The sequence below is a fragment of the Ipomoea triloba genome, chromosome 3 (assembly GCF_003576645.1).
Source record: "Ipomoea triloba cultivar NCNSP0323 chromosome 3, ASM357664v1".
In the NCBI taxonomy this organism is placed as follows: domain Eukaryota; kingdom Viridiplantae; phylum Streptophyta; class Magnoliopsida; order Solanales; family Convolvulaceae; genus Ipomoea; species Ipomoea triloba.
Window position 1 is genome coordinate 8,331,283 of NC_044918.1, and position 24,803 is coordinate 8,356,085.

The window sequence follows — 24,803 nt, forward strand, 5'->3', positions numbered from 1 at the left end:
TAACAATTATTTTTGTTGTCAAGATCGATGTTGATTTTGTCTTTAATCCAAACAAGTTGGTTGTAGAAAATGAAATAAATTGTAAATTTATATTAGTTCTAATATATTTAAAGAATGCACAACAATAAGTATTTTACATAAAAGATTAATGAATGCTACAACAGTAGCTATTTTTCAAATTTTTTCTCTTTCTGAATTTGAAAGATTGATTCCAACAATGTTGTAGTCCCAACAAACTAGGAAATTCCGGACGCAGACAATATTTTTTATCATTTTTTTTAAATTGGCTATGCCCAGTTCCGAACGCAGATAATATTTTTATGTTTTTTAAATGGACTATCTGCGTCCGGAACTGCCTAGTTCTGGACACAGATAGTCACTTATATTTTAAAAACAATTATCTTTTTCTGTACATTACATTAACCTCAACACTGTCAAAACATTAATTTAACACCTAAAAATCCACAAAAACTTCAATGAATAATTCAAAGAAATAAATATTTAAAGAAATAAATACATATTCACATAGTATAATTATAAGCTCTTTAAATTCATTAGCAGCAATGGAAATATAGAATATACTTTGATAACTTGACCAGTACGTGATTTTTAACTATCTTTTTTATTTTAATATATCGCCCCCACTAAAAAAAATTCTGGCTCCGTCTCTCTGTTTGTACAAAGATGCGATTTTAAACCCCTCCCGACTACATACACTATATTTCAATTCAATAATGCCATTCCTACTCTTCCTAAATGTTTTATGCATGTAATCAAACCTCGTAACTGCAACATGTCTTGTTTATAAAACTTAACATACGCTATCCTCCAAGAAATCAAATCGTTGCCACACATATGGTTGCAAGTCGTCATCACACTCCGTGGCGCAATACTTATTCAACCCAAGGGATATCTCTAAATTACAACGACTTCCACCAACATTATAAGTCATACCGCATGATTCTTCCCAAAAACCATTAAAAAAAAACCCTCAAACTCAATGCTGGAAAAACACACAAAAAGACACAATTACAATATTAACTACAACTGCAACACACAAACCCAAAACACCCAATCCAGCCCCCATGCAAAATAAAGCCAATCGGTCATGCACTACGTATACCAAATGAATGCACTAAACTTTCCACCAAAATACACCAACTACTACATATGGTTGCACCCTATAATCACAACTACTAACCCTTCCTCCAATCATAAAGACCAAGAACGAATAACCACCATTACACATCACACAAATCTATGATGCACTATAACTACTAGTCCAATGTACAAACAAAAGTAATGGAATCCAACCCAAAACGCACGAACCCCAACACACAACCCACAATGCACAATAACTAGCACTCTAATGCAAAAAAAAAAAAAAAAAAAAAAAAAAAAAAAAAAAAAAAAAAAAAAAAAAAAAAAANGAAAAAAAAAACTCACAAAATTCACAGCATGCATAATTCCACCGAGCCAAATCTCACCAAAATGAAATCATACATTCATAACAACAGCCAACAACCCTTAGAATCATCACCACTATAATGAAATACATAGTGATCACCATTACCACGATGGACACATATTCAAAAATCGATGCTGACACATACTACGCAATCCAACTATAATCATAAAAACATTAAAAACGGCAATCCACACCATAAAAAATATAAACAAAGAGTACTTGTGATAAGTGCAAAAGATACTACTTTTATAAGGTTATTTGTGGATCATTAAGTGCATAATTCACGGCCCTTATGAATGTTTTAATCCTAATTTGCTTTAGAATGCTTGTTATTGTCATTAGACCCCGTTCCACGCTTGGCTAATTGTTTTGTAGGTAAAAGATGTGCAAAAAGGGCAGGAAATGACAACATTTCAGATAAGTGAAGAACAAACCAAAGTTGGAGCAAAAAATAGGCCAGGACTGCAGTGGACGCGCGTCCACCCATGCGTCCAGGCCTGCGTCCGAAATTATGCTTGCAGAAGTTTGACAGCAGAACAGAGGTCTGCTATGGACGCGCAGTGGACGCGCACATTCACCCGGGCGTCCAACTTTCAGCCCTCTGAAGTTTGGAGTCTGTGCAGCAAAAGGCACGCTGGACGCGCAGTGGACGCGCGTCCAGCCGTGCGTCCATCGCGGAAATTTCAGCAGTTGGGCGAGATTTAAAAGGGGAATGGAGCCATTTTGCAGGGGATCCATCACACTTCAGTTTTAGATCATTTTAGACTTTCTCCCTCTAGGATTAGCCTAGAGAGAACTCTCCCAAATCACTCCACATTGCAATTCTTAGTTTAGATTAGAATTAGAGAAGAATTCCATTGGTGCAAGATTGTGATCTACATTCAAGTTCAAGATTAAAGTTCAATTTCAAGTTCAAGTTCAAATTCAAAGTTCAATTCCTAGCTAAGTCTTCCTTTTAATTTCTTGTCATTACTTTTACCTTTTGCTATTTCAATTCCAAGTATGATTAGATAGATCTTTGTGGATTTGGATTGAGCAATGTTGTATGGATATTCTTGAGCTTTGAATTGATCAATTAGGTTTTGCAATTGCTTGATTATGAGTTTGATTGTGTGAGTGGTGATCCACTTTGACTCTTGTGTAGGGGTGATCAACCTATATGAGAGGTGTTTGGAGAAGGAGTCTCATCTATGAGAGTAGAGTTACTCCTTAGCCTAGCCTAGCACATTTCCCTCTCACCTTTGAGAAAAGGGAGAAGTGGAAGATAAGAGGCACATAACGTGTTTGACAAAATGCCTCTCCTAGCCTAGTGATCACAAGGATGACATTACGGTCTAAGGAGTGAGTCCATTGACCACGAGAGTGGCGGTGGTGTTGGTGACCTTATCTCATTTTCATTATCTAAGTGTTGGTAGCCTAATATCTTAGGAAATCAAGGATACCTATATGAGTTGCAAGATCCAAATCCTCCTTCCCCATTGTTTGTTTCCATTGTTTGTTCCTTATTTTCATTATGGTTCATGCACCTTTCTTACTATGTTTGGGTTAGCTTTCAAACACTAAACACTCTTGTGCTTAATCCCCTTACCGCTTGAATTCCCTCCTTACCATCCTTTGAGAACGATACTCGGAAATCTTTCCGTTTTACCACCTATTACTTTCCATCCACCGCGAAAACTACAACTCATCAACTTGTATCCATTTTTACAAACAAACTACAAGCACGCCACCACCGAAAATCAATTCACTACCGACGCCAATTACAAACAACTCCTAAAATACAAACAATTTCCACAAGTAATAGAGTAACATATTTTAAGAAGTGTTCCAACAAAGCACTCTCCTTACATTTTGGATGACTTGAAACTAACCATTATTTATCATTCACTACTTTATTTAGATCTTACACCAGACACAACATGTATAAACTATGAATAAGAACAATTTAGAGAGTGACGTTTAGCTCCATGCTAGTCGACGATATTCACCGCCTTACTAGAAGTTTGGTGTTTCCTTATTTATGTAAAGAAATGAGCTTTTAAACACTCATCCGCTTAAATATGTAACCGACAGTGAGGAACAGCTATCAAGTGTTTGGCACGAGGCATCACAAGACCAAATTCCTCAGTCATGTCTAACTCTTTAGCTGACATACCATTTGGGAGTTCCCAATCAAAGCAGTGCACTAGTTGTGCTACCACCATTCTTACCATAGTAATTGCAAGTTGTAAACCAGGACAACTTCTTCTACCAGAGCTAAAAGGAATGAATTCAAAATTCCTACCTCGATAGTCTATATTGCAACCTTCAAACCTCTCTGGGATGAATTTCTCAGGATCAACCCACACATTTGGATCACGTCCAATTGACCAAACATTTACAATGATTCGTGCTTTTTTTGGTATGTGAAAGCCATCAATTGTGGAATCCTCTCTTGCCTCATGAGGGATAAGTAATGGCCCCGGAGGATGAAGTCTAAAGGATTCTTTCATGACCATTTCTAAATAGTTTAGATCATCCAAATCTGATTCATCAACCAACCTATCCAGACCTACATTACTTTCTAATTCTTGTTGAACTTTCTTCAATACTTGTGGATTTCTCAAGAGTTCTACCATTATCCAATCAATTGCACACGATGTAGTGTCTATTGATCTAGCAAGCATATCCTACATAAATGCAATTTTTAATTTTAAAAAATAATTATAGAACTGACAAAATTATTTACAATTATTATACTTGAAAATAAAAAATAAAAAAAAATAATTGAATGAATTATTACCATCAAAACAGCTTTGACATGTTCAAGAGTGAATTGAAACTCAGTTTCCCCAGACTTCATGATGGACGATATGATATCTACAAAATCCTTTGTCACCTGATCACTGCATCCAATCTGTTCATGCTCATCAAGGATCCTCTCAAGGAACCGATCAATGACTTTGGCCATGACCTTCATTCGTCTAGTCAATCCTTGAAAGTCAAGGATACCAAGATAAGGAAAATATGTAAGATTTTCCCTAATAATATATATATTATATATTATATATTAGGGCCTAAATTAAGTGGTGCAAGTTAACTAGGTTTATTAAGTGGTTTGGTTGGACTAAACAACTAGTAGTTGTATTCAACCAGACTCTATGCCTATATAAATCTGTATTGATGGGATACAGGATAAGCATTGTATAGCACATACAGTTCACGGTACTCATACTGCTCAGTAGACACCAGTACACCATCTAGGGTTAAATCTGTATTGATGGGATACTGCTCAGTAGACACCAGTACACCATCTAGGGTTAAATCTGTATTGATGGGATACAGGATAAGCATTGTATAGCACATACAGTTCACGGTACTCATACTGCTCAGTAGACACCAGTACACCATCTAGGGTTCTGAGTCAAGTATGAGACAAATATGGCTGACGGTCTACCGTTAAAGAGACATTACATCAACTGTGGATGGAGATCAACAATGATTCAGCTTCCGCTATTACGAGGTCAGGTTACTCGTATACTATTCTGTTTAGTTAGATTATTTATATCTAACATTTGGTATCAGAGCCTTTATAATCTCTGCCCCGTTGGTTGTTATGCCTAAAATCAATTAAGTTTTTTATATACATCAAGTTTTGTATATATTTTGATTTCAATTACATTCGTTTTAATTTCTTCAAGGTATGCATACAGAATATATCTATTTGTTTTTGATATAATTAAGCAAACTGTTGTGTATATTTTGAAATTTAGATGAATTATTTGTAATTGATTCTTATACGGTAGAATTAATTGTGGTTGTTTTTGAATTATGAAAATCAATTCAACATTAAGCACACAATAATTATCTAATTATCCCGTGACGTCGGTTTATTTTGGCCGGATTTTGGCCGGTTTATGACTGGTTTTGGCGAGCTGTCGGTGCGTTTTTCCGGGAGCCACCATCACGAGACTTGCCGGCGATCACTGACGACGAAGGGGAGACGAGGCTTTGCGGCGAAGGCACGACCTTAAGGAACGTCGTGTTCTGCAGATCTTCGCCGGACTGGTTCGCGACGCGGTAGAGGCGGGTGGACGGCGACCGGTGTTGGTTCGCGACGCGGTAGAGGCGGGTGGACGGCGACCGGTGTTGGTGTTGCGTGGAGGTCAGACGGCTGGACGGCGACCGGTGTTGGTGTTGCGTGGAGGTCAGACGGCGATGGCAGAGCTGGGCTGTCCCTTGCGTGGAGGTCAGACGGCGATGGCAGAGCTGGGCTGTCCCGGTGACGACGCCACTGCCCTCTCCTCTTTCCGGCGACGCCGTGGCCTGTTGCTTCCGTTCGCCACTGCCTCTCTCAACGTCGTCGACCTCCAGGGAGTCCAGGCTGCTGCGCTGCTCTAGGGTTGATTAATGTGGAAGATGATGAGGGATATGGGCTATAATTTAATTTGGGCTGACCTGATCCAATATTAAAAAGAAAACAATGGGCCTGTTATGATATTTTGGGCTTAATTCAGTTTTTCCCCTTCATCATATTTGGCCTTCCTCTCAATTTAAATCCTCCTTAATTCATTATTAAATTATAATTCAATTTGAGGCAAATATTAAGTCTTAATTTTCTATTTGAAATTTAATTTAATATTAAGGTTATATTAAAATTGCCTAAAGTATTGCAATTTATTTAAGGATATATGGGTTAATAATACATTAATATGCAAATTCAAGCATGCTATGTATATTTGTCAAATATTTTATTATTATTTCAATTATACATTCATTAAAGCATGCATTAAGGCTGAATTTAGCATATTATTAACTCATAGGACATATCATTCAATTTTGGATCCTTCGGTCAATTTAAGTCATTATGGCCTATTAAGATAGCTTGTTTGGGTTTTCCATCAAATCTTGGGCATATTGTAGTCCTATATTTGATTTGGGGCTTTGAAACCTATTTTTTTTTTAACAAGCTAATTTGGACCTATCTTGGGTCATTAAAGTATGGATCTTACCATTATTGATTGATATTTTTAATAATAATTATAGCTCCCTTTGGGTTTGTATAACATGGTTATTCAGTTCTCATTATTACTAACTACCATATTTTATTAATGGTATTTATCGTTGGTAATAATATTAGGTTTGGTCTATTTCAATAGCAGATCATTTTTCATCCATGTTATAGCTCACTTGGACCATTAAGAATTATAGGTCTAATTTGAGCATATAAGTGCTATAATTATTGTTTTGGCCTGGTTTTGAGCCATAAAGGATTTAAGAATTTAATTATTATTTTGGCCATTAAGAATTATAACTATTGTTTAAGTTGGTTATGGTTTTCAGGGCCTTAATAATAATATTAATTCTTCAATTTTAAAGTATTATAATAGTCATGTTAATTATTATGTTGTAAATTGAGATTAGTGTATGACATCCCTTAATTACAGTTTTGCCTTTGTTTTAGTTATTAATTGGCATTATTAATTACTGTTATCAAGTTTAGGGGCTAATCTCATTTATTACCTTTCATAATAATTATTGTTTCATGGTAATCTGCCATATTTGGTACATTGGTAAGATTATCCATGACACTCTGTTTTATTACATGACTATTAATGTTGGTATTTAAGTCCTACCAACAAATCTTTCACATACCATTGGACGCTGCATTGAGGTTACTGACACCAACAATGAAGATGTGGAAAATTATGAAATTTTTTTTTTCTCTTATGGATCGTCATCGTTGCTAGCGCAATGGAAAGATGCGGTTTGCATCATTAAGGTATGTCATTAATTATCTTTTATTATTAATTGGTAATTAATGCTACGACTACAGTTAACCGCTAATTTGGACTAGTCACATATTTTATCTTTACAAATATGGAAACATTAAGAAGGTGTATTACCATAATTTGGTTTTCATTGTTAAATATTGATGGTGATTATAATGTTGTTTATTACCATTAAATATTTTAATTAATGATACCATTAATATTAATATGGTATTCAGTTATGACTCCGGAATTATTTCCAATTAAGTTTATGTGAGAATGTTTCAGTTAAGAAAATATTATGAATATTATCATTTTCTTGACATTAATGTTTTTCGGACTTAATTTTATCAAGTTTTCAAAATTATATCCGAAAATGTCTCTAAAGTTAGCGGTTATAACCATTGTTTTTCCTCATCTAGTCTCCATTTAATAATATTATTATGGCTATTTTATTGCTTTTTTGGATTATTTGCAATTTTGCCATTAATGATAATAATATTATTAATTGAGTTATGGAGAGTGATTTTTGAATCAATTCAGTAATTTTGGAAAAACATATTTGCTAGGCAATTGACTATTGCCATTTATACCATAATTCATTTAGTTTTCGAATTATGATTTTAGTTCTTTCTGCCCATATTTGGCTAGTATGAATAATGAATATTTGGTATAAATTCATATCCTCTAGTTGATTCATACTCTTCCAGATAGTTTTATGCGTTCAATCACATTAAACGCATAATATTAAGTTTAATTATGCAATTTGGATTTGTGAGATTTTATTTTACAAATGACAATATTTATTTATTTTTTTATTAATAGATATTGTTAGAATTTGTAAATTCGGTCTATTTCTCATAAATTAAGTGTGATGCATTAAGACATTTTGTCATGGGCTTAAAGTTTAAAAATTTCAAAGTATACATTCATTAATTTGGGTCCCTTTGGATTGGACTCATTAGAGTTTGAATATTAAGTTTATACTTTGGAAGCTCATATTAAAATTGCATTAAGTTACGCAATTTGTTTAGAATATATGAGTTTAATGCTTAATTTTATGCATATTAATTTGTCCACTGCATAATATTCTGGTTTTAAATTATGCAATTTTATTATTATGCCTTCAGTAATGCATACATTTATGTTGGAATTATATTAGTTCCTTATTAAGTTGGACTTATGCATAAACTTTAGTTACGGTAGTGCCTGAATTTAAGCACATTCGGACCGTTAATTTAGTTCACCATTTTTTTTTTTTAAAGATTTATTCATAAGTGAACTATTAAATTTCGGATTATACCCTACAGTTTTGTTTATACCCCAAACAGTTATACATTTTGTGTATATGAATCAGGGAGGCATACTAGTTTTATGGCCATGACTTAAGAACATCTTGGCCAGTAGTCTCCTTAAACTGATATTATCTAAAGAGTTGGTCTTTAGTGAGGTTTTGTTTTACAAACTTTCCTGGGGTATATACATTTGGAATCTCCCATCATGATTTGGTATAATCTGTCAAAATTTTAAGTATTCCTTGCAAATGTGATTTGATTTCGGTTCATTAAAGAATAGCTATAGCATCTTTAATTTACTGAAGTCTTAAAGTTTCAATCTTGGTTACTTAAAAGAATAACTACAGCTTATTCAATTTCCAAAGATTATTAAGTTATGATATTATAATTTTAATTTGGTTGGGGAGTAGCCACAGCATCCTTAATCAGATTAAATTATATATATCTTTATCTTGATCACATAAAGATTACGCAAGGAATTGATAAATGTCTAATGATCTTATAATTTTAATTTGGTTGGGGAGTAGCCACAGCATCCTTAATCAGTTAAAATTATATATTAAGCAGTTTATCCTGATCACATAAAGTTTTAGACATATAAGTTGTGATTAATTGTATCTAATATGATGGAATTTAGCCCACAGGCAATTTCGTTATATTTGTATAATTAATTAGGATGAAATACTATACTACGATCATAATTTAGCCCACAGGCAATTATGTATCGGAATGTAGTTAGTAGTTTTATCAGTGATGATAGAAGTAAATCAATTTATTTACTTTATGGCTATTTGTAAATAATTTCTAATTCTATCATGAAGATTAATTTTATGATGTAAACTTGGGATCATATTTCTTGAAGTGCCCACAAGGGTTAAGGAAAAGGAACTTGATTTCTTTTAAGTTATTTTTATCATAATGGTTGTAATGAATCTTATTGAATTAAAACTTTAGCCCACAGGCAAGTTTTATGTCACTTGATTCTTCAACTCATTTGATAAATTGTTTCATCATAAATAAAAATTTTCAGTTGGATCTAATTGAGTAAGACTTTAGCCCACAGGCAAGTTTTATGTCTCTAGATTTTTCTGACTATTTGATAATTGAGATAAACCATTATCATAAAGGGTTTCTTAATTGGATTTAATAGAATTAAAACTTCAGCCCACAGGCAAGTTTTTATGTCAATAAATCCCTAAACCCAGATAATAATTTTATCACAATTTCTTAGAATTTATAAATTTAGTTCAATTATAAATTCTAAGTTTCATGGTTTGCATTGGCAAAACATGTATTCAGTTACTTCCCAAAATTTAGCACTTTTATTAATTATTCCACGAAAGTTTACTTGGTTCTTTGGTCTAACTATAGTAAGTTACGTGATATGATATACTTCTTTTGGATTCCAAAAATAAAATGTATCTTTTAAGCCAAATTCAAACTTGGTTTTGGAAGGTGTATTTTTGTTTTTTAGTATATCCAACTATGGTGGGGAATTTTATCTTCATTATTTAGTTGGACTTTTATTGGAACCAAATATTGATTATTCAGTATGCCCAACTAATGGTGGGGAACTCTATCCTCATTTATTAGTTGGTCAAATCAATTATGAGTATGTATATCATTAATTTTGCTAAAGAACAGTGGGAGTGATCATTAAGGAAAAGATCATTAAGATACTCCACTAAAGATTATGGATTTAACTATTGTCTTCATACTTCCCAATGCAAATTGGATTGTATGTCAAACAATAAGTAGTCCAAAAGATTCCACAAGTATTAATCTTGAATTTGTTCATATAAATTCATAAGTTCAAATTATTGGACATCTGGTTGTGCAGCATATTTATGAAAATGTTGTACCAATATTAATGAATTTATTAGAACAAAATCATCTAACTTGTGGTGCACTGTCATTCTTTAGCATTTAAGAGTCTTTAGTTTCTTCAAAATTGATCCTGGGCCATTTTGGTATTTAAGGCTCAAGACAATTTTGCGAGACATAAAAGTAAGACTCATAAATATTCAATTAAAGTGGATATTGTGATTATTTGGGAAGTTATGGTGTATGTTAACATTACAAATTTATGGACTTAGAGGTTTTGGTTTGTTCTCTAAGTTATTGGAATGATTCTGTGACTTAACTATCTTTTGGCTATTTTAATGAGTGGGAGTGACAGACGTGTCAACTCCGAGCTCTTAGCTGTTAGAGGTAGTGTTCAAGTTTAGAAGTCACGGAATACAGTTAGCATTATGCTAACATTAAGAGATCTCTATTTGAAGCATGCTTTTAAGGATTTTAGAGATCATACAGTGTACTCTTTTGTACAAATATTTGGATGGTTTCTCTCTTCAGTTGTGCACATAATATATTTTGAGAAACATCTCTTAAGTTATACCGAGAATAAACATTGGGTTTGTTCATGAGGGGCCTAAGTTAGAGAATTGAAATGCATGTGACCATAATGGATATTACTCTGCAAAATAGAGGACTTATCACTATGATTCGTGTGTTTTGTTCTTTGATGAGGGTTGTGCTAGTACTTGCACCAAGTGGGAGAATGTAAGATTTTCCCTAATAATATATATATTATATATTATATATTAGGGCCTTAATTAAGTGGTGCAAGTTAACTAGGTTTATTAAGTGGTTTGGTTGGACTAAACAACTAGTAGTTGTATTCAACCAGACTCTATGCCTATATAAATCTGTATTGATGGGATACAGGATAAGCATTGTATAGCACATACAGTTCACGGTACTCATACTGCTCAGTAGACACCAGTACACCAAGTATGAGACAAATATGGCTGACGGTCTACCGTTAAAGAGACATTACATCAACTGTGGATGGAGATCAACAATGATTCAGCTTCCGCTATTACGAGGTCAGGTTACTCGTATACTATTCTGTTTAGTTAGATTATTTATATCTAACAAAATAATCCCCAAGATTTGGTATAGCTAATAGCTGCATAACTTCATTAATCACACCTTTGAAACCCCTCTCATCAATGTCCGTATTCTCGTACTTCTTCCCAACCACCATCCTGCAACTCATTTCTGCACTCAATTCAGAAACTTTAGCACTCAAATCAACGGCCACGCAATTCAGAGCTGATTGCTTGAGTGAGTCGATAAGATAACGCAATTCTTCTCTTCTCATGGCTCGAAATGAATTGACCTTATAATTACTAAGGACCTGTAGTGTGCACAATTTGCGCATGTTGCGCCAGTAAGGACCGTATTGGCTAAAACACATACTCTTTTGATTATAAGACATATACTTAGCTGCCTCAATAGGTGGTCTGCTTGCAAAGACAAGGTCATGAGTCTTGAGGAAGAGCTGTGCAGCATGAGGAGATGAAGCAACGATGGTGTCAACGAAGCCTAACCGCAAATGCATGATAGGACCATACTGTTTGGCTAGCTTGCTCAAATGCTGATGGGGATTTTTACCCAGCAAGTGAAGGTGTCCCAAAATGGGAAGTCCTCTTGGACCTGGTGGCAGTTTCTTGGCTTTCTTCTTCTTCAAAAGACCATGAATGATAGACAAAGCTGCAAACACAGCAAGCATTGTCCAAAGCCATGCCATGGTTAGTTTTTCTTGAATATAATAATGGCACAGTGTGTACTGTACTACTGTAATGTGTATGATACTTTTGGAGGGTAAGGACTGAATACTCCAAGAGAACTACAAAGGAAGTAGAAAAGAAAATCAGAGAAGCTTAGGAAGCATTACACATCACACAATTGGTATGGCACAATCCCCTTTAATTTCCCCCTCAGCTCTTCAAATATTTTGTTTCTTTATGTATGTTAACAACCTCGGCATGTTTGTTTTATAGTATAAAATGCATTTTGAATTCTGAAAAGCATGATCATAATGATGCACATGCTTGAAAATAGTGGCCACATATTACCAGCAATCAAAAATCAAAGCTGGCCTACATTTGCAGGAGTTTTGGAAGAGACAAGGTCATGTGATGCCATAAACTTTTGCAGGAGGAGGATGTAATTTCACATTCTATGCTATTTATTGCATGAAAGTAATCTTTCCACAGAGATTGCAGGAGGATGTAATTTCACATTCCCACCAACAAAACTATGGGTAATCCACTACCATATATGGGAATTGAAGTTAGATTATTTACTAATCTCGCCTACAACATAATTTAGTTGGCCCTTAAGTAATAAATGGTTGGCAAGAACAAAATTTACTAGTCTCATTTTCAATTTGGATTTGCATGCAGTTATGCAAATTAAAGCAATTTAATAAACAACAACCAATACTTATAACTAATTTGAACTTTTTTGAACTTTAAAAAAAAAAATGCCAGGTCAGCACTAATGAAGGGGATTATGTTGAATCGCATCTAGTCCCAGCCCGCAACATCATGTTTTAGCATTCATAGGAATGTAGAATACAAGACATTTTTCCATTAATCTTTTTGAACCTGGTAAGAGTTGAGACTATATACACAACAATTTTTGACCTGCAGGTTACTATTATACTATAACCTATTGCCATTTAGAACATAAGATTTATATGCAGTTCTCTCATAAATGTATTTACAGGAAATCATTTTTGAAAACTAGTGCAAAAGCTCCTGGCCATGGCATTTATTTACAAAATGTTGGAAAAATATAATAAAATGACATTTAAGTGGCTATTTTGTAGTACAAATATGTGTGGTTCATTTTCGGTTTGGGTCGAATCAAAATGGATTCGGGTTTTTCGTAATGAGACCAAGAGATCGATATATTGTACGCTCAAAACGGATAATGAATTAATGAAAATTTGATTCTCAAAGTAAACTCATTTGAATTGGAATATGAAGGTGAAAAGGCTTGGAAAAAACACTTGTCCCACATTGGAAAAAGAAGTAGATTTGCAACACTATATATACAAGTCCATTTTAGAAAAATTTGGATTATAACGCTCCTAACACCAAAAAGAGGTAGCAAAGTAAGATTTTAAAGAAAGTGTGTTTCGCACAACTCAAATTAATCCCTTTGCCTTTTGTGCTCCAGCTCACCAAATTGGTTAATCTAAATGACAAAAAGAAATGATTCCAAAAAACAAAACAAAAAAATATGGTTGTGGACGACTTGCAGAGCTTTTGTTTGTATAGAGGTTTATATAGAGCAAATTTAACAAAAAAGAAATGATTCCAAAAAAAAAAACAAAAAAAACAAAAAGAAATTAATGGTTGTGGACGACTTGCAGAGCTTTTGTTTGTATAGAGGTTTATATAGAGCAAACATACATGATCACAGTACACATATTTTCAGAAGCGTTTCAACAAAGCTCTCTCCTTGCTTGCATTTTCGATGATTGGGAACTGGACCATTCTTTAGCATTCAAAGCTTTATTTAGATCTTACACAAGGCACAACATTTTTACAGTTAGAGTTAATTTTATTTTTGGTCTTGTGACCATTTTTTGTTAGTTTTAATCCATAACTTTTAAAATTGTCAATTCAGTACCTTTTTTAACTATTCAATTTTTATCAATTTAGCACTTCAACAAAATCACCGGTCAAAACTCATCGAAAAATATTAATAGGTAAAATAATGAGGGTATATATTTTTATAATTTGCTTCTTCCCTTCTCTTTCTTCTCCATCGCCATTCTTTCTTCTGTCCAAATCATCAGCGTTTGACAACGAGCTTTGGTCCCAGGGAGTGAGCACTCAAGTTCTGACGGCGAGGTCCTCAATATTCTCAACCATTGCGATTTTTATAAAATTTATAACTTTTCCATTATGTCCCATTTCTTGTTGTCTTTCTTCTTTCTCCAACTATTCTATCACTCAACCCCATATCATTATTTAGGGAAAATTAGCAACCACTCCATCTCTTCTTTTTTTCTCATATGCTCACAGGAGTTCTCTATCACTCAGTGATAGCAAGTTGTAGGGATTCGTTGATTGGTTCTGAGTTTCTTCAAATGGAAGTAGCAAATGGGTCAAGTATGAGCCAAATATGTTTAGCGGTCTACCGTTCAAGAGGCATCACATATCAACTGTGACTGGAGATCAACACTACTTCCGCTTTCGCTATTACGAGGTCAGGTTAGATTATTCTGTATGATTAGATTATTTTATCTAACATTTGATATCATATCTTTTATAATCCCTGCTTGGTTGATTGTTATGCTTAAAATCAACATTAAGTTACATTTGGTATCAGATCTTTTATAATCCCTGTTTGGTTGATCTCAACATTAAGTTTTCATATACGTTAAGTTTTTGTATATGTTCATCTACCTAGCTTTCAATTACAATCTTTTAATTCTTCAAGATATGCCAACATAATATATCTATTTGGTTTTTATATAATTAAGCAAACTGTTATGTATATTTTGAAAGTTAGATGAATTATTTGTAATTGATTCTTATACGGTAGAATTAATTGTGGTGGTTTTGAATGACTGAAAATCAATTCAACATTAAGCACATAACAAGTATCCTCCGTTTCGAACTACGCGACGTCGGTTTTTTTTTGCCGGATTTTGGCTGGTTTTGGACGCTGCCGGTGCGCCAATTTTGTTTTGGTAGCCACAATTAGCATAAGATTTGTCGGCGGTCGCTGACGACGAAGGGGAGACGAGACATTGCGACGTAGGATGGCGGCGAAGGCACAACCTCAAGGAACGTCGTGTTCTGCAGATCTTCGCCGGACTGGTTCGCGACGAGGTTGAGGCGAGCTGACGGCGGCGGTGTTGGTGTTGCGTGGAGGTCAGGCGATGGTGGCGCTAGGCTTTCCCGACGATGACGTCATTGCCCTCTCCTCCTTCCGGTGACGCTAGGTCCTGCTGGCTCTGTTCGCCGCTACTTCACTCAGCTTCATCGTCCATCCATGGCTGCTGCTAGGTTTTCCCTTGTCTGTTTCGTTCACGCTTTCCGAGCGACGATGAGACTTGAAGTAGTTGGCAATGGACGACGGGCGACGTCGTGGCTAAGGGCAGTTGGCGCCGATGACATTTGCTTTTGGTTGTCTTCATTAGATGGAATCATTACACGGCTGGACAAGCTATTTTGAATTGGATTCCAAAATGTTGTGGAAAAAAAAAATCGGGCAAAACATGCAAACACGGGTGTAGATGTGGTGTTGTAGTAAAAAGCTAACACCTCCTCTTCATGAGGAGTGTTATCTTTTAATATTTTTTTCACTCAGGCAATCATTAGCTTTAAATGATTAGTAAAAAAGGTAATGATTAGTGTAATGATCATGTATCTTTAAATGATTAGTAAAAAAGGTAATGATTAGTATAATGATCATGTAGCTTTAAATGATTAGTAAGAAATGTTAGCTTGTATTATTTTTTACGGATGTTGATGATTACTCTAATGATATAACTAACTAGGTTTCAATGATTAGTTAGTTATTAGAATGATTAGCTATTAATGATTAATTAATGATTATGGTTAATTGATTAGTTGTATGCTTTTTTAATTATTTTGTCATACTTGTGCAATAATTATTATTGTGAGTTAAAGATAAGATAGTAACGCTAAAACTTGTACGATAAATTTCAATTTTAAATTAATACAATTCAACATATTTAATATACATTTGTAAAATAAAATAAAGCACATGTTTAATCCAAAAATTTAGTGGTGTCCCCTGCAAGTTAAGTTAATGAAGTCTTGTTAAAAACAATAAATTGAATGACAATATAAATTAGGGAAATTGCATATATGTTTGTGTGCTAGAGATATCCCGGTCATGATTGACCAATATTTCATTCCGGGAGACTTCGTGATTCAAGATATTGAAGAGGATGTCAATGTCCCCATTATCCTTGGTAGGCCTTTCTAGCTACTGCCGAAGCCATCATAGATGTGAAAAGAGGCAAGCTTGTAATGGAGGTTGCCGAGCACAAGATTGATTTCGATATATTTAAAATGGCCAAACACCAACCTTCCTATGTGGATGAGTCCAATATGGTGGAGGTGATGGAAGGGTGCGTTGATGAAGTGAGGATGGCCCGATGGGAGGAAATTGAAGAACTATATGTACTTTGGAGGAGGAAATAGAAGAGCCCCATGCCACATTTGAATCAATTGGGGAGGAACCATCTCCCAAGGTAGAACTCAAGCCCTTGCCTTCCAATCTTTGGTATGAATTTCTTGACTCTAAGTCTTCATTTCCCATGATTGTTAATGCTTCTTTGAAAAATTATGAAATGAAAAAATTGCTTCATGTGCTAAAAAGACATAGAAGGGTGATTGGGTATTCAATTGGGGATCTCATTGGCATTAACCCAAAGTATTGTATGCATAGAATTTACCTTGAGGACAATGCCAAGCCCATCTTGAAGCCTCTTAGGAGGTTGAACCCCAATCTAAAAGATGTGGTAAAAAAGGAAATCATGAAATTGCTTGAGGCCGACATCATCTACCCTATTTCGGATTGCAAATGGGTTAGTCCCATTCATGTTGTACCGAAAAAGGGCGGAATGACGGTCATTGAAAATGAAAATAATGAATTGATCCCTACGACCCTACTAGTACTTGTTACCAGGCACCGCATGTCCATTGATTATAGTCTAAAAGGAAATCAAGAAACCACAATTGTTCCTTCCCTAAAACCCCAAAAAAAATTGTAATTCAATTCAACGAAAAAAATAAATAGTGATTTAGAACACTGATGCTAAAAATATACTAAAAATTAATATAAAAATTCACTGACTGGTGATTCAGAACATTTCCAAAACCTCCTACTAGGATTGCGATCTATCCAAGAAGTTTGAATAACTAGTTGATTCCCACATTAACACTCTCGAATGTCTATGGAGTCCCCAAAATTATATGTCCCCCTTGTACTACTTGAAGAAGATGACATTATTGGCCATATATGAGGTTTCTTGAAGAAGATGAATTTTGTTTGGAAAACTTATTTAGGGTTTCATATACAAGAAATTAAATATGTGTCTCTACGATGAATGAGAAAAAATAGTCTAAATATGTGTTTTTTGCCTTAAAAATGAATCAACAAAGAAAAGGGATGCTTTTACACCTATATTTTACATGCGGTATGATAAAGTAATATACGGAGATACGAATGAAATACTTTGTATTAATACTCAAACGGGTACAAGTAGAAATACCCTATACGAAACGGGTCTACGAGACAGTGGGTCAGAGGTTCCCGGTCTCTTTGACAATTCAGGAGATAGAAACAGCCAAAAGTCCACTCACTATCAATAAATGCGCCTTTTATAAGCGGCCTCGGGAAGTGTCCCGACCTTACAGCATGCGTTACATGTGTCAAGCATGCACTGGCATGCACGACGGCCCTACGCAATGAAGCTAGATGTGATTCCCCGATAGGCTGGGGCTATTGGCCAAATGGGACGCTTGCTAAGGGGTGGGGTGCCAATACAGTCGGCCTATGCGGACCGGTAAACCGGGCGAGGTACTTAGGGAAGAAAGCACCAGTAGCCGAAATCAGATCGGTAGACCGGGAGAAGCAGAGCGGGATTTTATCCGGATCCCTATCACGGTAAATAGAAGAACATCAGAAGGTAAGATTTTGAAATTCGGAGACTGGTTAAATAGAAAGTTTAGGACTAAATGTGGCAAAACCACCATATTTGGAAGACCTTGGTTGGTATTAACTCTTTCCTTACGTCATATTTATCTTTGTGTATATGTGTTTGTCTTATATTGTTAGTTATCGTTGCTCACTATTTGTTGTTGATTGCTTAGCTCCTTGTTGATTTCCTTACTACTACTCTATAGTTGCTTGTAATTACATATTACATTCTATATATAACCCCCAATCTCGAGAAAATGGAAAAACACTTGTGCTCTCCACAGCTATATCAGTAACCTCCATGCACCCCAAGCTTAAGCACCACTTTAGCTTTACACCCAAACATATTTGATACCCTGAGTCTCTTATGAGAAGAAAAACAAAGATCATCAACTACAGACAACGCTCAAGTATCCAAAGATGCATTTTAAAATCCCTCCTGACTACGTACACTATATTTCAATACAATAACACCATTCATACTCTTCCTAAATGTGTTATGCATGTAAGCAAACCCCGTAACCGCAACATGTGTTGTTTATAAAGCTGAACATACACTATCATCCAAGAAATCAAATAGTTGCCACACATAAGGTTGCAAGTCGTCATCACACTCCATGGCGCAATACTTAATCAACCCAAGGGATATCTCTAAATTATAACCACTTCCTTCAACATTATAAGTCATACCACATGATTCTTCCCAAATAGCAAAAAAAAAAAAAAAACTCAAACTCAATGCTGGAAAAACACACAAAAAGACACAATTACAACATTAACTATAATTGCAACACACCAACCTAAAACACCCAATCCAGCCCCCATGGAAAATAAAGCCAATCGGTCATGCAGTACATATACCAAATGAATGCACTAAACTTCCCACCAAAATACACAAACTACTACATATGGTCACACCCTATAATCATAACTACTAACCCTTCCTCCAATCATAAAGACCAGGAACGAATAACCACCATTACACTTCACACAAATCTATGATGCACTATGACTACTAATCCAATGTACAAACAAAACTAATGGAATCCAACCCAAAACGCACCAACCCCAACGAACAACCCACAATGCACAATAATTAGCACTCTAATGCAAATAAAAAATTAAAAAAAAAAAAAAAAAAAAAAAAAAAAAAAAAAANAAAAAAAAAAAAAAAAAAAAAAAAAAAAAAAAAAAAAAAAAAAAAAAACCTCATAGCATGCATGCATGATTCCACTCAGCCAAATCTCACAAAAATGAAATCATACATTCATAACAACAACCAACAACCCTTAGAATCATCACCACTATGATGAATACACAGTGATCACCATTACCATGATGGACACATTCAAAAAATATATGCCGGCACATACTACGCAATCGAACTATTATCATAAAAAACATTAAAAACGGCAATCCACACCATACAAAACATAAACAAAGAGTACTTATATCCATTCTTATACACAAACTACAAGTACGCCACCACCGAAAATCAATTCACTAGTGACGCCAATTACAAACAACTCCTAAAATATAAACAATTTCGACAAGTAATAGAGTAGACATATTTTAATAAGTGTTTCAGCAAAGCACTCTCCTTGCATTTTGGGTGACTTGAAACTAGACCATTATTTATCATTCACTACATTTTTAGATCTTACACAAGACATAACATGTATAAACTATGAATAAGAACAATTTAGAGAGTGATGTTTAGCTCCATGCTAGTTGACCATATTCACCGCCTCACTAGAAGTTAGGTGTTTCCTTATTTAAGTAAGAAATGAGCTTTTAAACACTCATTCGCTTAAATATGTAATCGATAGTGGGGAACAGCTATCAAGTGCTTGGCACGAGGCATCACAAGAGAAAATTTCTCAGTCATGTCTAACTCTTTAGGTAACATACCATTTGGAAGTTCCCAATCAAAGCAGTGCACTAGTTGCGCTACCACCAATCTTACCACAGTAATTCCAAGTTGTAAACCAGGACAACTTCTTCTACCAGAGCTAAAAGGAATGAATTCAAAATTCCTACCTCGATAGTCTATATTGCAACCTTCAAACCTCTCTGGGATAAATTTTTCAGGATCAACCCACACATTTGGATCACGTCCAATTGACCAAACATTTACAATGATTCGTGCTTTTTTTGGTATGTGAAATCCATCAACCGTGGAATCCTCCCTTGCCTCACGAGGGATAAGTAATGGCCCCGGAGGATGAAGTCTAAAGGATTCTTTCATGACCATTTCTAAATAGTTTAGATCCTCCAAATCAGATTCATCAACCATCCTATTGAGACCCACCTTACTTCCTAATTCTTGTTGAACTTTCTTCAGTACTTGTGGATTTCTCAAGAGTTCTGCCATTATCCAATCAATTGCGCTTGATGAAGTGTCTATTGATCCAGCAAGCATATCCTACATAAATGTAATTTTTTAATTTTAAAAAAAAAAGTAATTGTAGAACTACCAAAATTATTTACAATTATTATACTTGAAAATTTAAAAAAATAATAATAATTGAATGAATTATTACCATCAAAATAGATTTGACATGATCACGAGTGAATTGAAACTCAGTTTGCCCTGATTTCATGATAGACAATATGATATATACAAAATCCTTTGTCATCTGATCACTGCTTCCAATCTGTTCATGCTCATCAAGGATCCTCTCAAGGAACCGATCAATGACTTTGGCCATGACTTGCATTCGTCTAGTCAATCCTTGAAAGTCAAGGATACCAAGATAAGGAAAATAATCCCCAAGATTTGGTATTGCTAATAGCTGCATAACTTCGTTAATCACACCTTTGAAACCCCTCTCATCAATGTCCGTATTCTCGTACTTCTTCCCAACCACCATCCTGCAACTCATTTCTGCACTCAATTCAGAAACTTTAGCACTCAAATCAACGGCCACGCGATTCAGAGCTGATTGCTTGAGTGAGTCATTTCTGCACTCAATTCAGAAACTTTAGCACTCAAATCAACGGCCACGCGATTCAGAGCTGATTGCTTGAGTGAGTCGATAAGATAACACAATTCTTCTCTTCTCATGGCTTGAAATGAATTGACCTTATGATTACTAAGGACCTGTAGTGTGCACAATTTGCGCATGTCGCGCCAGTAAGGACCGTATTCACCAAAAGACAAACTCTTTTGATTATAAGACATATACTTAGCTGCCTCAATAGGTGGTCTGCTTGCAAACACAAGGTCATGAGTCTTGAGGAAGAGCTTTGCAGCATGAGGAGATGAAGCAACGATGGTGTCAACGAAGCCGAATCGCAAATGCATGATAGGACCGTACTGCTTGGCTAGCTTGCTCAAATCCTGATGGGGATTTTTACCAACCAAGTGAAGGTGTCCCACAATGGGTAGCCCTCTTGGACCTGGTGGCAGTTTCTTGGCTTTCTTCTTCTTTAAAAGACCTTGAATTAGAGACAAAGCTGCAAACACAGCAAGCATTGTCCAAAGACATGCCATGGTTAGTTTTTCTTGAATATAATGGTACAGTGTGTACTGTACTACTCTAATGTTTATGATACTTTTGGAGGGAAAGGACTGAATACTCCAAGAGAACTACGAAGGAAGGAGAAAAAAAAATCAGAGAAGCTTAGGATCGTAACAAACAAGTAACACTTCTCATTCGATCACCTTAACTAAGCATTACAATATAAATACACACATCACATATTTAGTTATCAAACAATATAATGTATAATATAGTGTTCTAAAATGGTAAAAGTTAAAGGATAATTACGAAAGGTATCACAATTTTTTTTAAAAAATTTGATTTGATCTGTCTGAATATACGGCTGAGATTAGTTTTTAATTTCCTCTTGGGATCATAACCCTACACACGCGCACACACATGAAATATTCAGGGGAGAACACCTCCCGGTTAGATCTACTAGATGCACAGTCCTTGGAATAGAGACTCCCACCAAAAAAGAATATGGAAATAGAGACATTTTTGACATGTAGTAAACGGAGCTTTCATTGGCTCCCATATGCATCTTCTTCCACATACATCATATATGGTTCTCTGTCAATTCACCCTTGGAATAAATAATAATCACTCATATCCCTACAGGCAAGCATTACACACCACACAATTGGTATGGCACAATCCCAATTATTACTTTAAATGTGTGGTTTTGAGGTGGACAAGACTTTTTTGTGCAGCTTTAGAATGTTAGAAAATTGTACTAAAAAATGACATTTTAAGTGGCTATTTTGTGGTAGAAATATATGTGGGGTCCATTTTCGATTTGGATCGAGTCAATGTGGATTCGGGTTCTTCGTAGAGATTGATATATTATATGCTCAAAATAAATAATGGGTGAATGAAAATTGGTTCTTAAAGTAGACCCATTTGAGATGGAATTTGGGTGGGAAAAGAAGCTTATGTAGCTTTTGTCCCACATTGTTTGGGAATGAACATTTGCCCACTATATATACAAGGGTCTTTTTATGACTAAGTAACTTGTATAGCATATATACTCTTTCTAATGCGAATTTGTGTATGTGGGGCTGATGTCGAGGTAACAGCGAATTCTAATTTCCCTTCTTTTAATTGAGAAGATGGCAATGGCTTTGCCTTCCTTCCCCTCTCATTTCTTTTATTTCGAAAGAAGGAATGAATTGGCTTCTTTCCCTTTTTATTAAATATTATCAAGTATTATATTTTGTTTTCAAAAAAAAATCAAGTATTATATTTAATATTTAATAAAATATTATTTATTAAATATTAATAAAATATTTTTTTATTAATTATTAGTACTACAGTAAAATGAACGATAGTACTAATATATTTTTATGATTCTTTTATCAAGTATATATATATATAATTATTTTGTTATTTGTAATGCGGTGAATTTATCAAATTTGTTTAAAATCATCATGCATAGACTACATTTCATGATCAGAACTCGTACTACTTGGGGCATCTTCCTCTTCACTTTCAGAATCGCTATTGCGACTCAACTGTTTAGGCCTTTCGGTGTAACTATAAATTAATAGTTTAATAATAATAATAATAATAATAATAATAATAATACACTACACCAAAAAGGTTTTTAGAGGCGGTTAATTTATTATTTAGAGGCGGTTTACAACCGCCACTAAGTTGTTTAGAGGCGGTTCTTCAACCGTGTCTAAATAGTGTGTCGCGAAGGATTTAGAGGCGGTTTTAGACAAGTGTGGGAATTCTTGATCGCATTGCATTTAGCGGCGATTTTATAACCGCCTCTAAAAGTGATGTGTTTTACTTTTGCTTTTAGCGGCGGTTTCAAAACCGCCTCTAAATATATCTATTTATTTGTTCATTTAAATCTTAGTGGCGGTTATTACGTGTCGCTAAATATTTTTTATTTATTTTTAAAAATATTAGAGGCGGTTATTTAAGCGTCGCTAAATATTTTATAATTACATTATTATGTTTTTACAATTATCATTTAATTATATTTCTTCAAAAATCTATATATTCAAATACGTATTGCAATCACAAATAAACTCTATGTACACATTTAATTGGAAAGAAAATCAATTGTAATTAATATTTGTCAAATAATATTTGCAATCACAAAACACTATTCTTCAAATACACGAAGCTGAGCAGATGCAATGCAGGAAAGCATGACAATGAATACAACACAATGAATGAATACACGAAGCTGAGCAAGATGCAGGAGCTGTTGCTCAATTAGGAACTAGCAATTGGGAACTAGAGGCATTTGATTCACCCAGCCAAAGCTTCAAAAGTAGCCTTCAATGAAGCAATGTTTCCATCTTCTCCCAAGGGAATTGCAAATTCACCATCATAGTCTAAGGAGTGAAAAATTCTTCCGCCAAACACAAAGTCTTCAACCTGCAATGTAGCACTCATCAGCACAAGTTTCAGAGTCAATTATAGGCGACGAAAGAATTTTAAAACATTATGGAACTGATCAATTTTAAAACAAGACTCACTGCACTCAGAAGCAGCCACGGCAAAGCCCTTCCCTCCATTCAATACATTATTGAACATTTCTTTGAATTTTCCATAGCCTTAGATCGTACATGTCCTAGCATGGATTGGTAGGCCGATTGGACAAGCTACAACATAAGAAAAGAATAACATCATGAAGAACCGGCATGTAGCAGAAAAGAAAACACCAAATATATCACTCTTGGAACTGTATTTCTCTATGGCGTTCTCATCAGCTCCTTCTCAAAAATTATTTTTGAAAAAGATAGATATACCAATCCAGAACAAATATATCCTATCAAGAAGATAGTAAATATTATTGAACTGATTTATTAGAGAGCAAGTTCTGAGGTGTGATAGGGGAAGATGGACTGCTCTAAAGCTTTGATATTTGAAAATAACATAATATAGTTATAAATTACAATTCTAGAAGCGGGGGGGGGGGTGGGTGGGGTGGTGATAAGTGCCCCGTTGCTTTTGAAATTTGAAGAATACTAAATGGACCTAACATTTGGGCCTATGGCATCCATGTGTAAATAGCAAAAAATTTAGTGTTCTGAGCCAACAATACATGCAACAATTTCTCTTCCAACACTTTTCTTTTGCCACTCTTACTTCTGTCTCTGGTCAACACCATTTCTATGATATGATCACATTAAAATTAAAATAATAATGATGTTCTTTACTTTAGCGGAAACAATGGGGCAAGCATTTAACTAAATCATTCCAAAATTAAGTAAATATACCTCATTTGCAGAAAAAG

The 24,803-nt window shown here is 34.8% G+C and overlaps 3 protein-coding genes across 3 annotated transcripts; 1 reads left to right on the top strand and 2 right to left on the bottom strand.

The window, feature by feature from the left end:
- Positions 1–3,198: 3,198 nt before the first annotated feature.
- Positions 3,199–12,290, bottom strand: LOC116012106 (cytochrome P450 CYP736A12-like). The gene is made up of 3 exons (XM_031251574.1): positions 11,455–12,290; positions 4,251–4,472; positions 3,199–4,137 (listed from the first exon to the last, which is right to left on the bottom strand). Exons 1-3 carry the CDS (start codon positions 12,106–12,108, stop codon positions 3,523–3,525), a joined length of 1,491 nt encoding a protein of 496 aa, XP_031107434.1. The 5' UTR covers positions 12,109–12,290; the 3' UTR covers positions 3,199–3,522.
- Positions 12,291–14,233: 1,943 nt separating this feature from the next.
- Positions 14,234–16,613, top strand: LOC116012107. Its single transcript, XM_031251575.1, has 2 exons — positions 14,234–14,585; positions 16,331–16,613. The coding sequence occupies exons 1-2, from the start codon at positions 14,502–14,504 to the stop codon at positions 16,556–16,558; spliced, it is 312 nt and encodes a 103-aa protein (XP_031107435.1). The 5' UTR covers positions 14,234–14,501; the 3' UTR covers positions 16,559–16,613.
- Positions 16,614–19,537: 2,924 nt separating this feature from the next.
- Positions 19,538–21,750, bottom strand: LOC116012385 (cytochrome P450 CYP736A12-like). The gene is made up of 3 exons (XM_031251909.1): positions 21,022–21,750; positions 20,603–20,944; positions 19,538–20,484 (listed from the first exon to the last, which is right to left on the bottom strand). Exons 1-3 carry the CDS (start codon positions 21,553–21,555, stop codon positions 19,870–19,872), a joined length of 1,491 nt encoding a protein of 496 aa, XP_031107769.1. The 5' UTR covers positions 21,556–21,750; the 3' UTR covers positions 19,538–19,869.
- Between the last annotated feature and the right edge of the window lie 3,053 nt (positions 21,751–24,803).

Bases quoted from the DNA above. Each gene is read 5' to 3' on its own strand.
- LOC116012107 (XM_031251575.1), top strand. From the start codon at position 14,502: ATGTTTAGCGGTCTACCGTTCAAGAGGCATCACATATCAACTGTGACT. The intron at 14,586-16,330 runs GTCAGGTTAGAT...TATCCTTGGTAG, and splicing joins TCCGCTTTCGCTATTACGAG to GCCTTTCTAGCTACTGCCGA.
- LOC116012106 (XM_031251574.1), bottom strand. From the start codon at position 12,108: ATGGCATGGCTTTGGACAATGCTTGCTGTGTTTGCAGCTTTGTCTATC. The intron at 4,473-11,454 runs TTTGTTAGATAT...AATCTTACATAT, and splicing joins TACCAAATCTTGGGGATTAT to TTTCCTTATCTTGGTATCCT. The intron at 4,138-4,250 runs GTAATAATTCAT...GCATTTATGTAG, and splicing joins ATGTCAAAGCTGTTTTGATG to GATATGCTTGCTAGATCAAT.
- LOC116012385 (XM_031251909.1), bottom strand. From the start codon at position 21,555: ATGGCATGTCTTTGGACAATGCTTGCTGTGTTTGCAGCTTTGTCTCTA. The intron at 20,945-21,021 runs ATGACTCACTCA...TTGAGTGCAGAA, and splicing joins TTTCTGAATTGAGTGCAGAA to ATGAGTTGCAGGATGGTGGT. The intron at 20,485-20,602 runs GTAATAATTCAT...ACATTTATGTAG, and splicing joins ATGTCAAATCTATTTTGATG to GATATGCTTGCTGGATCAAT.